This window comes from Octodon degus, unplaced genomic scaffold (assembly GCF_000260255.1).
Source record: "Octodon degus isolate 3935 unplaced genomic scaffold, OctDeg1.0 scaffold00032, whole genome shotgun sequence".
NCBI lineage: Eukaryota > Metazoa > Chordata > Mammalia > Rodentia > Octodontidae > Octodon > Octodon degus.
In genome coordinates this window covers 10970119-10986868 of record NW_004524608.1, presented here as the reverse complement: position 1 = coordinate 10986868, position 16750 = coordinate 10970119, and the positions used below count along the sequence as shown (strand labels likewise).

Below are 16750 nucleotides of genomic sequence, written 5' to 3'. Positions count from 1 at the left end.
GAATTAAGCAATTTCTTTCTTTCTCACAATATACCAATGTGATACCTTCTAGTCTCATACTTACTATTTTTCAGATAAGGCAAAAGAGGCCAACGAGGGAAAGTGATTTGCTCAAGGTAGCCGCTGGGCCAGTATTTGATCCCAGAAGTCTGTGTCCAGGACCTATAATCTCAGCTGCTTCATTACACTGCCTCTCATAAAGTGGTAGTTTTTTAATTAAAAATAAGAATTGACACATAAAATAAGATACTTTTTTATAAGAGGTTTTACATCTTTAATCCCTACAGGGGATGTTGGGAAAGGGAGGTGGTGTTCATGCTGCCTTTGAGTTCCATCTCCGAGATCTCACCTCATCACCCTATGTAGAGAGCAGATCCGCACATGCACATTGTGTCAGGCTTTCCGTACATTTCTTGCCTGCTCTGAGAAAGCACTTAAACTTGCAGCACCTGGAGGTTAGTGACATTGGGGTAGAATTGCAGATGGAATGAGTGATACTGGAATAGAATTATAGAGGAGATAGAACAATGCAAAAATTATTATTTTTAAGGAGCAGCCGAATGATTCTAGTGCTGAAAAGGAAACAAATAAGAACAAGATCACACTATGTTGAGATAAAAATGAATATAGATGAGTCGTTAGACTCTATGTTAGTCTTCTCAATAAAAAGTAACCCATTGAGAGAAAAAAGGACAATTGCAAACCGTGTGTGAAAGCTTATATGTGGGTGCTGTTGGGCACTGTCAGGAAGTGGTTGCTGCTTGCCAGTAGACCGTCCTCAGTACTGCTGTTGACATGGTTCCTTTTCTTTGTTTTGTTTTTTTTAACAGAAAGGTTGTGGGTACCATCTGGACCTGTTGATGGTGGCTGTCATGCTTGGGGTGTGCTCCATCATGGGCCTGCCATGGTTTGTGGCTGCCACGGTCCTCTCCATCACTCATGTCAACAGCCTGAAACTGGAATCAGAATGTTCAGCTCCAGGAGAACAGCCCAAATTTCTTGGCATTCGGGAACAAAGGGTTACTGGACTTATGATTTTTATTCTTATGGGTTCATCAGTCTTTATGACTAGTATTCTGAAGGTAATGAGATATGCACGTATGAGTTTGAGACAAGGCAGACTATATATATTTAAAATTTTCAGTTTAGTTTAAGACATACATTTGTAAGTGAAGTATATCATGTGACAAGTGGTAGATTTCTTTAGCATATTTATGGAATTACTGTTAACCTGAGGGACCAGGAGATATACTCTCTAGTTAGAACATACCTAAAAGTTTGCCCTGGCAAAATAAAATTTGATGTGTAATTTGTTATAATTTTGAAATGATGGTCAAGTTATAGAAATCATTTACTATTTGAAAACCAACTTGTGACCTAAAGTCACTTGTAGACCTAACAAAATTAAGGTTTCTATTTTCTTGTCAGTGGACAGATATATTAGCAATTAATATTAACTAGTAGAAGTATAGACATATTATATATTTAAATTCTCTGTTTCATATTGTCTGTACATATTTTTATATTTTAAATGCTCTGTAAAACTTTTTAACTTACATCATCACTTCATATACTTATTTTTTCATATTTAAAATAATTGAATCCATTCTGAAGAATATTGAAGACTGATTATTTTATCATGTAATTTTGGCAGGTATTTCCAAGGTGTGCTAATTTTTATAGCTTATTTTAATTACTTATAATTTGAATTTTTAATTGCATAATCAATAAGTAATACTTTATTTGCCTCTAATCAATGAAACAATTACATCTTCAGAAATTTATTTCTATGCTGTATAAGTAATTATTAATACACAATGAGGGTGAGATGTTTAAAAAAGACAATTCTGACTATTTAATTTTTACAAATATTTGTTAGATATTTTACAAATACCTGACAAAATGCAGGACAGGACCAAATTTTAATACAAATTTAATTCTTTATCTTTAAACCAAACATTTTATCATTGTGAAATAAAAAGCAAATTGTCTTTTTTTTTTTTTTTTGGTGGGACCGGGGATTGAATCAGGCCCTTGCATTCGCCAGAGAAGCACTTATTCCACTGAACCATCTCCCCAGCCCCACAAATTGTCTTTAAAGTGGCATAGTGATAGTATTTATTGTGCAGCTGGGTGTGGTGGTACATACAAGTGTGGTGGTAATCCCAGCACTTGGAAGGCTGGGGCAGGAGAATTGCAGTGAGTTTGAGGCCAGCCTGAGCATGTAGTAAGTTCAAGGCCAGACTGAACTATGTAATGAGACCTTATCTCAAAAAAAAAAATTATTGTAGCATAGCAATAGTTAGTATTACTGTTTACTATGTATTGTGGGGTTTTAAAAAATAGGTTTTGACCTAATAAGTACTTATCACAACCTTATCATTGTCATATCATTTTAGAGATTGAGACACTAAGCCACAGATATCTTAAGTAACTTACCAAAAGTTTCAAAGCTAACAAATACTAGAGGTAGAATTTGAACTCATGTATTCTGGTTTGTACTACATTGCTTCTAAAATTTTTTTTCCTCAAGTTTGTTCTTGGGGAATGCAAAATAGCTTGACAACATATTGGAAAATAATGTGTGCCTTTTCTTTAATTACTTTCTGACAGTTTATTCCTATGCCAGTGCTATATGGAGTGTTTCTTTACATGGGTGCTTCATCTCTAAAGGGAATTCAGGTAAATTACTTAGATATAGCATTAGTTTTTTATTGCTTCCTAAAAAAGTTACCATGCGATTCAGCATCATAAAACAACAAACTTTTATTGTCTCATTGGTTCTGGGGGACATGAATTTGTGAACAGATTAACTGGGTTCTTCTGGTTTAAGAGATCTCAGATTGCTGTGAGGGTCACAATAGCTGAAGGTTGGAAGAGCTACTTCAAGATGGCTTGTGAAGAACAGGCACAGTTTATCTATGGTTGTTGACAGGAAGCTTCAGCTTTGCGGGGGGGGGGGGTGTTTATTTTTGCCTCCAGGGGCTCTCTGTAGGACGGTTGTGTGTGCTTACAGCATAGAAACTATGGAGAAGCTGTTCCTTTTTATTCACTCTCTACAATTGCAGGTGGGCATGGTAAGTCCACTTGCTATTTTTTAGATGTAAGTCACTACATTCAACTTGTGCAAAAGGGAGGGAAATTAGATTTCATCTCTTAAACAGGGAGTTTCAGATAATTTGCAGTTGTATTTTCAAACTTCCATATACATTTTAAGTCATAGCAGAGGCTATTGGCAAAGCTTTCCTTCTTATTCCTTTTCAATGCTTTGCTGGACACAATAGTGGTTTCCCTTCAAAATTCATATCCTGCAGTCTCTGAATATGACCTTAGTAGGAAAGAGGGTCTTTGACTTAGAATTAGATATCTAATTTATCTTCAAAGGCCTCAGTTAAGTAGGTCATAAATCTAATAACTTGAGTCCTTTGATGCAAAGAAGAAACACTCTGAGACGCTGGGAAGAGGCCATGTGAGGATGGAGAAGACTGCAGTCTTGAGCCCCTAAGCCCAGCATGCCAGGAGTCTCCAGGGCCTGGGGAAGGGCAGGAAGTTTTCTAGGGCATTAAGAAAGGTGTGGCAACTGATTATTGGAGTCCCAGAAAACGGATACAGATTTCTATTTAAATTTGTCTTTGACTAATCTATTTCATAACTTAGTATTATTTAGCCAAACACTTTAATTTTCTGGAAAGAGACTAACTTTGAGGATTTTATTGCATAATTTTTTGTCAACTAAAAGGAGAATCTAAATAACAGCTTTTTCTATGAAATAGCTAGTCTCATTGCTATTCAAAACATATAGGAGAATAGTCACTTGGCTGAAAAAAAGGCAGCACAGTGTCTCTGTTCCAAAGCGAGCCACCTACTGACTTCTGAATTTGGAAGATCGGACAGTGCTGGGTATCAGAACTGAAGCAAAACTTTAATACAAAGTCATGGCTTTGTTTATCTCAATACTGAGTAAAATTAATTTGGGAGAATGGGGTGGTTAAGACTTTCATTTACTTAAATTTTACTTAAGTAAGATTTCATTTATTCATTTAAGACTTCATGTGTAAAAAGTATCTTTTGATAGAATTGGTTTGGCAAAGCATACAGGAAGAATTACTGATGAAGTTTTATTTATTTGTTTTACTGAGGGTTTTTTTTTTTTTTTGCTTTGTTTTTTGCCTTTGGCAACAGTTCCACGAGTACTAATTTCATCAGTAAGTGAAGAGTATTTATTATTAGGCCCCAGGCTCACACAAATACAGCAGCAGAAGTTTAAAAAACAAAGAAAAGATCATTTTGATAAGTTCCAACAGATTTTTCCCCCAATTACACTCACATGATTTTATACTTAAGTGGTTTAGGATTAAATAAGCATGTCAAATTTTGGAATTATTTAGGGTTCAACTTCTGCAAATGAAAATTGAAGAAAATATTACCCAAAGCCCACACATTAAATATAATGAGTTTTAAATAACACAAATGGAACAGTAAACTCAGGCACATGTTAAACGTTTTCATGCTGAGAAACAGATCAGTAAAAATCTAAGTAAGCCCCAAGGTGAGAAGTCAGAATTCCTATTGGGAAGTATAACTAACTGGGTATGGCAATAGGATAGTAATACTGAAGCATGATAAAAGCCAAATGTAAAACTCGGTATATATTTGTCATGATTATTATTAATGGATTAATGAAAATTATATTGGTAAATAAGTATCTATGCTCAAAGCTGAAGGAATCTATAGATTACCTGACTGTTTGGCAACATTAAGAAACTTACTATGTAGGCTTCTCACTGTGAAACATGGCAGAGAAAACAGATCACAATGTTCTCGTGAATGCTGTTTCTGTATTCGGATATATAACCACATCTATATTCATTCCAACACTTTAGGAATCCAAAGTAGAGCAAATGTGCCATTTAAACAATAACAATCGAAGCACCCACACATTGAAGTATGCTTATGCAATAACATAGCTTCCTAAATGGAGAAATGGTAGCTGGGGAAAATTTTGTTCTGTAGAAATGGAAATATTCAGTTGTAAGCCAAAGAATTTTATTTTATTTCTTTCCTGTTCTTCCCTCCACCATGCACCAAGTTTTATGATTTCTAATTTAAAGAATTACATATCTCGGAAATATAAATAAAAAGACCTGATGATGAGCTTGTGAATAGCACGGAGAGGGAGATGAACGGGGATGAGTTCATCATTTAATACTACTCTACACATTAGGTTTCAATAAATGTTTTTGGAAGGTAAAAATGCATATGACCACATGAATAACAGTGCCTGAATTAGTGTACTTATGATTCTGGCTAAGCAATGAAGGAAAGAAGCTAGAGAATACAGAAAGAAAGATAGCTTAAGTTGTTTTCAGTATTCTTGGTATATATACAAAAAAGCTTGGGTAAACCAGAATGTTTTGACCCAGTGGTTTTACTCTAGCCCATTGTCCCAGTGCATATTACTTTTAAAATATTTGATAAAAATTATGTACAGTTTTCCTGTTAGTTAAGAAATATTAATAGTAATATATAGTAATAATTTAATTATTACTTTTTGTAAATTAATAGTGTGTAGAAATGGTATGGAATAGAACAATGACTTAAGTGAATGTAAATAATTACCTCTGACTGGAAATCATGAAAAATGCAAAAATTGGCTTTAGAAAAATTAAACAACGTGACCCATATAAGATAAAACTAATATACACTACAATTGGTTAATAAGTAAATTGCGATTGAAAATTTAAGCTTTGTGAAAATTTAATTTATAAAATTTAAACTGAGAAAACTTGGTTTGCTTGATTTAAAAGAGCTCAAAGTGAAAATTAAAAAAGTATTCTACGGTTACAAAGTAATTGTATTATCTTTAAAGCAAAATTAAAACAGAAATCTTTTTTTTTTTTTTTTTTTTTTTTTTGGTGGAACTGGGGATTGAACTCAGGCCCTTGTGCTTGCCAGGGAAGTGCTTATTCTACTGAGCTATCTCCCTGGCCCTGAAACAGAAATAATATTAATAAAATATGATGGATAATATATAAATGGTTTGAGAGCATATGATAAGAAATTAATCTAGAAGTTAAACTGAATTAATCAAGCCTTCTTGGAAAACATTTTATCAACAGAAGTTTATATAGGTTATATAAATGGTGGAGATGTTTTGTTCACCAACTGCGTGTGATGGTGTGTGCCTATAATTCTAGTACTTGGGAGGACAAGTCTGGAGGGTTACTGTGAGTTTGAGGTCAGCCTGGGCTATATAGTGAGCTAAACACTATCCTGCATTCTAATGTGAGATTTTTTTTCTCGAAAACAAAACAAAACAAACGAAAAAGACATTTGAATTTGTAAAGACAACATCAAAATCTTTTTTGGAGATCCAAGTGGCAACACTCTAGACATCAGAGTTCTAATGAAGAGTTCAGGACATACTACACAGAAGGTGGAAATGACTGGAACTCCGGAGAGAGTAAGGGAGGGAACCAAGCCTAGAAGTTACCAGGGACTATGTAAAGGGGAAAGCTGGGAGGAATGAACCATTCCAAGAGAGAAGAAGGCAGAGCAGAGGATTTCAGGAAGCGCAATGTCTGTGGGGTAAAAGAAGATTATAATGCGATGATGAAAAAGAGGATGGTATTTTGCTTTTAAGGGTTCTTCTCTCCATTATTTAGCATTGGCTTACTATCTTTAAATTCTTTCTAAACAACTTGTCTCCATATTCAAGAAAACAAATAATCATTAGACTGAAATGTAGCACTTCATAATGAGTGCATCAATCCTGTTGTCCTGGTACTCAATTATCAAATAAGCCAATATAAGTCAAATTTTGAACTTCTTTTTACTCTGATTGTTGTCTTATTCTTTGATTTAATTTAGTCTTTTTAATGTTTTAGCTGTTTGATAGAATAAAGCTCTTCTGGATGCCTGCAAAACATCAACCAGATTTCATATACCTAAGGCATGTACCACTCCGAAAAGTCCATCTCTTCACTGTAATTCAGATGAGTTGCCTTGGCCTTTTGTGGATAATAAAAGTTTCAAGAGCTGCTATTGTTTTTCCTATGATGGTATGAAACTTCTTCCAACTCTACTTCTCTTCCTCTGATTTTCAAACCTCTTTGAAAATATGTGAACTAAAATTGAAACAATTGGGTCATTTATTGGAAACCCTAATATAAACTTTGCCTTCAAAACTCTTTACTAACACAGGATTTGAGAACACCATGGATTTCACTGATTCATATTAGTTTTATCTGTCGTTTTAAATGTTTGTAGTAGTTTGAGTTAATTGAAACTGGATGAAAAAGTGTATAATTTCAGAACTTAACACTAAATATTCACTAACAACTACTTCAAAAATTAGGGATTTTAAAATAAAATTTATGTTTCAAGTAGTTGGAAAAATTATAATGAGTTTGAGTAACTATAAGTAATTGTTAAAATGATCAGCCTAGATGAGAATGTTCTAAGCCTCATTTAATGTAGTCTAAACTGATTCATGTATTTGAGGAAACAAAATCAAATATATTTCCGTTTTAAAGTAGCTTCTTTAATTCCAACAATGAGTAAAATCTTAGCCATTATTTGGGGGATGCGGTTGGAAAGGCGAAGAAAGATCAGTCAGACAATGCTTCATACACAAATACTTCAAATGTTACTTTAATGTCAGTCCTACTCAAGGCTAACTCACTTCTTCCAAGTAGCAAATATGTCACCCATGTCTACTGTTTTCACTTGAAACTTTTTTTGCTGTTTTCTTTAGGTGTTAGCACTGGTGTTTGTAAGAAAGTTGATGGACTTCTTATTTACCAAACGAGAGCTCAGCTGGTTGGACGATTTAATGCCTGAAAGTAAGAAAAAGAAACTAGAAGATGCTGAAAAAGAAGTAAGTCAGAGTAAAATATAATGAAGGAGAAAGAAAGAAAAAGGACAGTGGTAATTTCTTGCTAAACTTTAATGACTTTTTATCATTAGAAAGTGATAACCAACAACCATGGGTGAACCAACTGACTTGGAAGTTTAATTTTTAAAGTCATAAAGATTTAAAAGGAGAGTGAGAGCCAATATGTTACACTAGGGAACCAGCCCTCCCGAAGTGAAATGTACACATACTTTTTACCCCCAGAATTGTAGGGCTTATTTTTCTGACTCTTCATTCATGGATGGCAGAAAATTTTAATCCATAAATATTTCCTACTGTGAGACAATGATAGCTTTTTGGGTGAATATGTGAGAGGAAAAGATGAACTATATTATTACTGATAGTATTTTTCTAGGAAAAAATTCAATCAAAAGATTCTAATGAAAACTTAGGGGTTTTTTTTTGAAATAAGGAAAATAGGTAAGGAAAAAAAAAGACCTGATTTGCTTTCAAAGCGATTTAGGATTGAATAAATATTTCCTGAGGAATTTTGGTATTTTAATTATCGTCACAAACTACTGAGTTATCCTATTCCATTTCATAGGTTAAAAATTTGTTTTAAGTTTTATGGCATATATAAAATTCATATGTTAGCATGGATTGATTTTGAAGGCTATTTAATCATAACACTTTTACATTGACATTGTGGAACATAAATGGAAAAAAATGACCCAGAACATCTGGCAGTTAAACCTGTAGGTTGTAAAATGTAAAAGAATTTCTTTGTAAATAGAAATAAAATTTTAAAATAACATTTTGTGAGAATTATGCATTTTTAAATTTTTTTCTTCTATGGATAATCAGTAATGTGTTTTTTTCCCTATCTACAAAGTAATTTTTCAAACCATAGATATTTCTTCTTTCCTTTTGGAAATAAACTTGTAAATGTTATAGGAGTCTTAGGTCTTCCTGTGTCATTTGGTGAGACTAGATAATTCTATAAAACTAATCAAGTCTCTGCTCAGCATTTTCTGCCAATAAGGCTACATGTATTATGGTTGATAGTTCTTCTTCCTTCTCCCTGGTGGCCCACGGCAAACAAAAGATTTTCATGTGTGGGTCGTGATAATGGTCTTATGTCTTTTTGAGTATTTTGATTTTTCTAAAATTCATGCTTCATACAAGGACATAAAAATAAATATTTGCTGGACAGTCTTGCAATATACTGTTTCAGATTCAAGTCTGAGAACAACCTCTGAATGCATTCATTGGATGGGTTTAAAGATAGTATATTCTCAGGGGCTTCCTGGTTAGCTCAGTTGTTTAAAGTGCCTGTTTGGGCAAACTCAGCTGCAGGGGACCATGGTTCGATCCCTAGCTCCATAAGCTGCACCAGACCCTACCTCAATGCAACCTGAGCTAGCCCCCGCTCCCCCAAAAAAGGATCCTTACACTCTCAGAAAGATTAATATGGTCAACTTCAGTACATGAAAGTGAGAAACTATTAATACAGTAAAGAAATAATCTATGAGTAAGTATTAAATTGTAGTTGTAACTGATTTCAAAACAGACAATTACGTATTGAATGGGAGAGAGATAAGGAAGTTTAAAAATGTTCGTATTTTAACTTGAAGTACTATTATAGGAGTGGGATCAGTGAAGAGAGTAGGAAGATGTAAGGAGATGATACTAAAGCTTAGTTCCTGATTGATTTCCTACATGGATGCCCAGGTCTCAGTGTTTTAATTTCTTGAGCTTATGGACACCACTGAAGGCTGTCATCTTACTGTGGCATTTGGTATCAAGGCCCTATCTTCTAGAAGACTGTGCATTAAAGTGGCAAATGGACAAGTTCTCCAGAAATGTTGCATTTTTAAATTGCTCAAAATAATTAAGTAACTTTGAACTTGATCTGGCAAGATGATAAATAGCAGAAATATCACAGCTCTCTGAGACTTAAATTTAAAGTGAACTCACCTCTAGTCCTTTTGATGATAGTTACATCTTGTACCTTTATCCTCTGAGGTTTTCCTATCAGTAGCCCATTTCTGGTCTTATGGCACTGAGAAAACATTCATTTGACCTTAAAATTCAATAATGAGTAAAGCAGAATAAATAGCTACACAGGCCAGTCCAAGGTCGCAGAGCTTCTGTTCCAAATTTTCATGTACTTCATGCATATGCATATACATATGCTTCAGTTTTTAGAAAGAAAGGATTATAATCAGGGTAGAAATGAATATTGGAACCCTGACATTTTGCACATTGCTGTGTAAAGAGAAGACTGAAGAATCAAATTCTGGATGTCCAAATGTGCTCAGAGTACCAACATGTCTTCCTTCCTACTTAAATATTCTCTAGGACATTGTACACACATGACAAAAAGACTACTGTTAAAAGCAAAAAATTCCAGCAGAATGTTTGCTCTGGGGGCAGGGGGAGTAAAGTTACATAAATTCTGGAAATTCAGTTTTTTTGGAAATGATAATATCTATACTTTTTGATTTACTGAAGGTTCATTCTAACATATACAGACAAAAGAAAGCAAAGAAAGGGCAAGTTGACCGTGTGATCTATATAAAGCTAGGTCATGAAAAATTTTAAGAATATACAAAAACAACTTGAAAACCAGTACAACTAAGCAAAGTTGTGGATAATGAAATTCTGACTTGGTTGTGGGTTTAGGAAGCGAGACTTAATCATCACACAGACAGATGTCATTTGTAAGTGATTCTTTGGGTGGGGCAACCATATTCTCCTTCCTTTATTAGTGGTTTTTCAAAGCATAGTTCTAGAACTTCTGCTGCATCCACCAACATCTAACATTTGTTAGGTGAAAAATCTTGGGCCTTACTCCAGACCTGAGAGGGACAGTGTCAGAGATCTATGTCAACATGGCCTCTAGGTGATTCTGAGTCAAAATAATCACTTTCTTGAAAGCCAGAACCACAAAATTTGAACTTCCAGAAATAACCACATTCTAAATGTGTTACTCTATTGGAATTTCTGTTTATAATAATGTGTAATAAATTCTTAGAGACACTAAATCAAGTAGCCTAATAAAAATGTGTGTTGCCTTCATGTATTTATATGTATTCTATATTAATCTTTCATACCCCATTTAATCCTTCAAGTTTTCATTATTGAAATTATATGTATTGTTTTTTCTAAACATTGGAAATAAGAAATATTTATAAATATGACATTTATAGTTTTGAATGTATCATATATAATGCTTGAAGCATCTATTCCATGCTAGATTCTGAAAGCCTTATTTTTCTCTTGTATAAGTAAAGAGTTTGAAGTTGAATTTTCAAGTCCCCTTCCTTTTTAAAGATACATGAATTCCAAAATTGCTGAATATTTTTCTCTCTCTAATACTATAAGCACATTTGTGAATGCTGAATCTCTTCTGTTACTATTGTGTACTTCAAGATATTTGAGGGCTCCTACACAGACATAAGCTTTGCTAAAAAGTGGGTATACAATGGATGTTGCTTACTTTAATAAGGGCAGTGAGAGGACAGAACATTTGTTAGGTATTATGATATAGGAATTACAGCTTATGCCACTACAAAATACAATTAATATTCATGATGTAATTTGACGTAAACACAAAAAGTGACTACAATTTTAATTTTTACTTCAACTCAACACAGAGCTTTAGCTGTAAGGAGGCTAATTGCTCACTGTCATGCAAACATATTTTATTTATTCCTGACTTTTTTGTCTCTCTATAATGTTTGTTTTAGTTAAACATGTCTTCCCTTTCACAACCTCTATTCTCATGCTTTATGGTGATCCTTTATATCTTTTAAGAGAGGGGCTTGTCATTCTTATGTCTCAGTGTCTAGCAGATTACTTGTCATGGAGATTGTGTTTAATATAGATGTATTACATGGATTAATTAATAACTTCTGTATATTCTTTTTATTAATTATGTACCTACTGCATCATACCTGCTTAGTAAATATTTGAGTGATTTTATTTTATTTATTTATTTATTTTGTATTTAGGACAGGGTCTACAGGGTATTCAGGGTCTCACTGCATAGATCAGACTCATAGTGATCCTCGTGTTTGCAGCCTCCCAAGTGCTGGGATTACAGGCACGTGCCACCACACCAGTCTCAATCGCTGTATCAGCACACCCTAGGGGCGGGGCTGGCATAGCAGGCCCGGGGATCAAACTCCTGGCCCCTGTGTCTGCCTAAGCAGGCTCTTTAATCTGCTGAGCTATTTGGCTGGCCTTTGAGTGATTTTGAGTAGATTCATTTTCTAAACTTTAATTTCCCATACTTGTTAGTTGATATAGCTTTCATTGCCTTTTATTTTATGGCTGAGAATGTGTTGACTATCTTAATTAAAAGAGGTTTTTTATGTTGCAACATGATTATTTCTTATTTTAAATTGACAAAGCTCTCCAAAACTCAGGGCTAAATACATTTTGATCATCATTCTTCTAGTATCTTGCAACTCCATAACACTGTTATGGAGTTTAGAATATCTCTGATGGACCTCATGTAAAAGAAGTGCTGAAAGGAACTCATTTTAAGGTCGTTCTGGAGCGGATACCTGGCTAGTTTATGCTCTTCTTTCTCTTCTCACATAGTGAGGAAACCTAGGTTGTAATTGTTGTGACAACGAGTGCCTGATTTTGCTGCCTCTCCCAGAAGGCCTCCCTTTTTGGCTCCTCGCAGGACTGCTGCGGATGCAGCCGGCCCTCCATCCCTGCTCTAGGGCCCACCCAGCTCCCTTCTGGCTCTGAAGGCAGCGGCTGCTCTGCCATCCTTCTCTTCAGATAAGCATGGCTTGGAAATGCTATCTTTAGAGGTGATGAGTTTTTGTTTGGATAGAATTATGACTAGTTTAAAGCCCACACATGCTAACAAGCCATAGAGTGCAAAATAATTATTGAAAGCAATTTGAGAGAAAAGTGGAAAATCATCAGAAGAAAAAACAAAATTGTTCGCAAAGCTTTAGTCCAATTTCTTGCTGTTACTTTGAGTAATGAGGTTTCATTTTCTGCTGTCAGGTAACCTAAGTAAGCATTGATACCACTCTTCTCTTCAGCGTGTGTGTGTGTGTGCGCGCGCGCGCGTGTGTGTGCGTGTGTGTGCATGTGCATGCCTTTTTTCTCCTTGATAAACCTTCCTGATTTCTTGACATTTTATTCTAAACTGGCCAGAAAAGATACTATCCAACAGGCTTAAGTTTTCAGGGGAAAACTGACAGGTTTACATTTCATCTATAGTTTGGTTTTACTTTCTAGTTTTGGGGATTACTGTGTTTTCTTTATGTTACTACATGTACACTAAGGTAACCTCTTCCATACAGAAAGTATAATACTTTTTTACCTGAAAAATAATTTATGTTCTGCTTATGAACTTCAGGCTGTACATACAGTTTTATGTGATGTACATATCATCTTCCATAAATTCTGCCAATCCCAGTTGCAAGGCATGCCTAATTTTAGGCCATAAGTTTGTGTTCAGACAACTTTAAACTAATAGTAGTATATATTCACCTTGACTTTTGTCTAATAGTACTGCCAAATGACACCAGGAGGAGGCATAAAGTACAGGTAATAAAATACATCTGATGGACCTTAGGAGAATATCTTTTCTTTAAATAGCAGAATGACAATGGAATTAGTTTTTGAAGTACTGAGTATGCCATTGTCCCATGTAATATAAAATAATAAGGTTCTACAGGGACTATGTAAGCACAGAAGTAGCAACGCTCATTTAGTTTCCTGGACTTGCCATGATGCTATAGCACAGACTTGGCATAGAGATTCTGTATGCATCATAGCCAAAATTTCTGTAGGGAGGGGTCTGCTTTGGCCAGCAGGTTTGGAAAATGCTGCAGGAGTGAAATGAGACCTGCCCCCACATTGTATTACATATTCATAGGTTAGCTGAAGAGGCACTAGAAAACACTTTGTCTCTTTAAATATATTACAAGAAATATGGCATAGAACATTCAGACTATGGAGTCTGCAGGTGGATGGCCATGGTTTGAATACAGGGGATCCCAGGAATAGCCTTGCCTGCTAAGAAAAATGGCATCAGTCGAAGGTCATGTCTCTTTAGCAGCTGGCTTAGAACTAAATGGGATGAATTCAGGCTGGCTGGTTTAGGTTAAGCTGGTTAAACTGGCTTATGCCATTTTATCTCTACTAAACTACTAAAAGAGGACAGGAGATGAAAGATTTGAAACAAATGTTTGAGTATAGTTTAAGCTATATTCAAAGATATAGTTTAAAGTGTGATATATGAATATCTAAAACATTTCCACTAATTGGCGAAAGAGTACAATATTGTCATTTTAAGAAGTCTGAAGCATAAAGCAAAGACCAAAGATGCATCTAAGTAGAGTTAAACTATTCTGTTTCTTCTTCCATTAAGACATATTTATGTTTGATCCATGTAGGAATATATCTTCTTTTGTCCCTTTCTAAGTCCCTAGAACACTGTGGTTCTCAAAGTGTGGTCTCTGGACAAACATAATCATCTCCTGGAAAACATTAGAAATGTAGATATCAATGCTTTCTGTGGACTGGCAGAATGAGAACCTCCCCAGTAATCTGTATTTCTAGCAAAGTTTTCTACATAATTCTTTGTACAAAGTCTGAAAACCACTGCTGTGAATACATCTTTCATCTCCTTTTATTAGAGTATTCTGGGAATGTAATTTAAACTTTATAATGACAAAATTGGTTACATTACTCATATTTTTGTCCTTGTAAAATTTAGATTAATTTTTAAAAATTCTGCTTGGAAATTAACTATGTTTCACATTGAGTGACATGAAGGAGATTGTTGTTAGCATTTAAATTACTTTGTGTTATGAGACTCTCATTAATTACTTGTGTTCTTGGTAGCTGAGGCTTTATTGAAAGGCCCTGTGCTAGTATTAATAAATGCAAACAAAGTGGAAGGTCTGGAGGTTAATGAGATAATGAAATGTTAATCTGTGTTTCTTCTTTTATGTAAAATGGAGATTCATCAGGTTCATTTTATATACTTTACATTGTCTTTCCAGGAAGAACAAAGTATGCTAGCTATGGAAGATGAGGGTACAGTACAACTCCCCATGGAAGGGCACTACAGGTGAGATACACATTTAAAACACATCAATGTAAGTAATACAGTATGTTTGACATATACGGTATTCTGTTTAAGAATTTCATACTGTATGGATCCTTGCAGAGATTTGTTGAAGTTGTGTGTTAGAGTAGGGGGAAAACCTGAGACTAAGAATTAGCTTACCAAGATTTCAGTACTCAGTTCTTCTGATAGAACTATTTGACTGTAGCCATGTAGCATAAAAGGAGGTGGGGCAGGAGCCCTAATAAAGGTACTTCAAAGATATAATCTATTTCTTGAGTTAGAGGGTTCAGTCATATAAGCCATTTTAGGAAAGACTTATATTTTAATATTTGAATTTATATTTTATATTTAAATACATTAAACTTCATATTTCATTACCAAGACATAGCAAAGGAAAGCAAATTCTGTCAAGTTATAATAAAAAACTTTGCAAGAATTTGGCTAGTAATACGTATTCATCCCCCCACCCACAGTCTTTCTTCATTCCCTGTCAATGTAGTTTAGTTTAGTTTTCTTGTTAAATTCTGTCCTAAGTACTATTTGGTACCAAATTTCATTGTCCCAGAGTTCTTAGGGATAATTTGTACCTGTGCTATTAAAAAAGCAGAGGAGAATTTCCTCTGAGAGGGGATCTGTGACAATGTTAAATACAAAATACAAGAGAATGGTTATGACTAAGATAAAGCAAGACCTATATAACAAAAAATGTAACTTTTGTATCTGACAAGGTCAGTCAAATCCCCTCAGGATTTACCCTAAAACCCTGTACAGCAGTTTGTAGATCTTTTGTCAGTGTCAGTCATGTGGATGAGTCACGGATCTTCAAAAGCTTTCTCTAAAATCATAGTCCCTAAAACTTTTAAAATATAGTTACCTACCACTTAGGGGATAGCACAGATAGAAGGCATTTTAGCTTTCCTCTTTTTTTTTCCTTGACAGCACTTTAAATCCTGTTGATTTGGTTGTATCAAGTGTATTCTGAAGTACATTCTATGGCAATCTAGTCTCAGGTGATACCACTCCAAGAGGACCTCATAGTTAAATAAGTTAGAAAAATATTCCATGTTGTATTCCAGTATAGGAGTTCACAACATGTGCTGGCATATGCAATAGTCAAAGTTGTACTGCATTTTTTTAAAGTTTACTTGTGTTTAATTCAGCCCTTTAAAACACTTTTGCTCACCTGACTCATTATCACATAGTACCATGAAAAATTTAGGTACACATAATGTTGTTTTTGGAAATTAGTTCATCTCGTGCTTTGAATTACTAGGAAATTATCTAGGCAAGTTAGAAGACTTAAAGAAGGCATTTCAAGATTGGGCAAGGGAAAGAGATCCAAGGTTTTTTTCATTTTAAGTGATGAATTTGTTAGGGTCACATGATATGCTCATGTGAAGTCAGCTTTGGATCTCTGTTGGCTTGGAGCACAACTTCTGTTTCAGAACAGAAGTATCTTACCCACATGTAGTAAAAAAAAAATGTGCCACTTTCTGAGTTACTTTATTTTACTTGGTCTGTGGTTAATTAGTTCTGCTATTTGGTTGTGTTTCTACCCCTAGGGATCCTGAGTGCTACCTATAATTAGTTCTATTGTAAAAGGTTAAGAAAAAGCACCAAGACATTGCTCATTCCCCCAACCATGTGGAAATAGCTCTGTCAAATACACAGGCTGTATTCATTTCTTTAACAGTTAGTCATTAAGCTTAAAATGTCCAGCTCTTTCTGATTCTTGGAGGAACAGCAGTGAAAAATACTCAAGAATCCATGTCCTCATGAAA

The 16750-nt window shown here is 34.7% G+C and overlaps 1 protein-coding gene across 7 annotated transcripts in view; it reads left to right on the top strand.

The window, feature by feature from the left end:
• Slc4a10 (solute carrier family 4 member 10) overlaps nucleotides 1-16750 on the top strand; it is a 416671-nt gene that overhangs the window by 389416 nt on the left and 10505 nt on the right. For all 7 annotated transcript variants that reach the window (XM_023713848.1, XM_023713847.1, XM_023713849.1 and 4 more), the window contains 5 exons: nucleotides 831-1082; nucleotides 2614-2682; nucleotides 6888-7061; nucleotides 7757-7879; nucleotides 14902-14969. In XM_023713848.1, the coding sequence (XP_023569616.1) occupies nucleotides 831-1082; nucleotides 2614-2682; nucleotides 6888-7061; nucleotides 7757-7879; nucleotides 14902-14969 (686 nt within the window). The remainder of the gene's footprint in view (nucleotides 1-830; nucleotides 1083-2613; nucleotides 2683-6887; nucleotides 7062-7756; nucleotides 7880-14901; nucleotides 14970-16750) is intronic.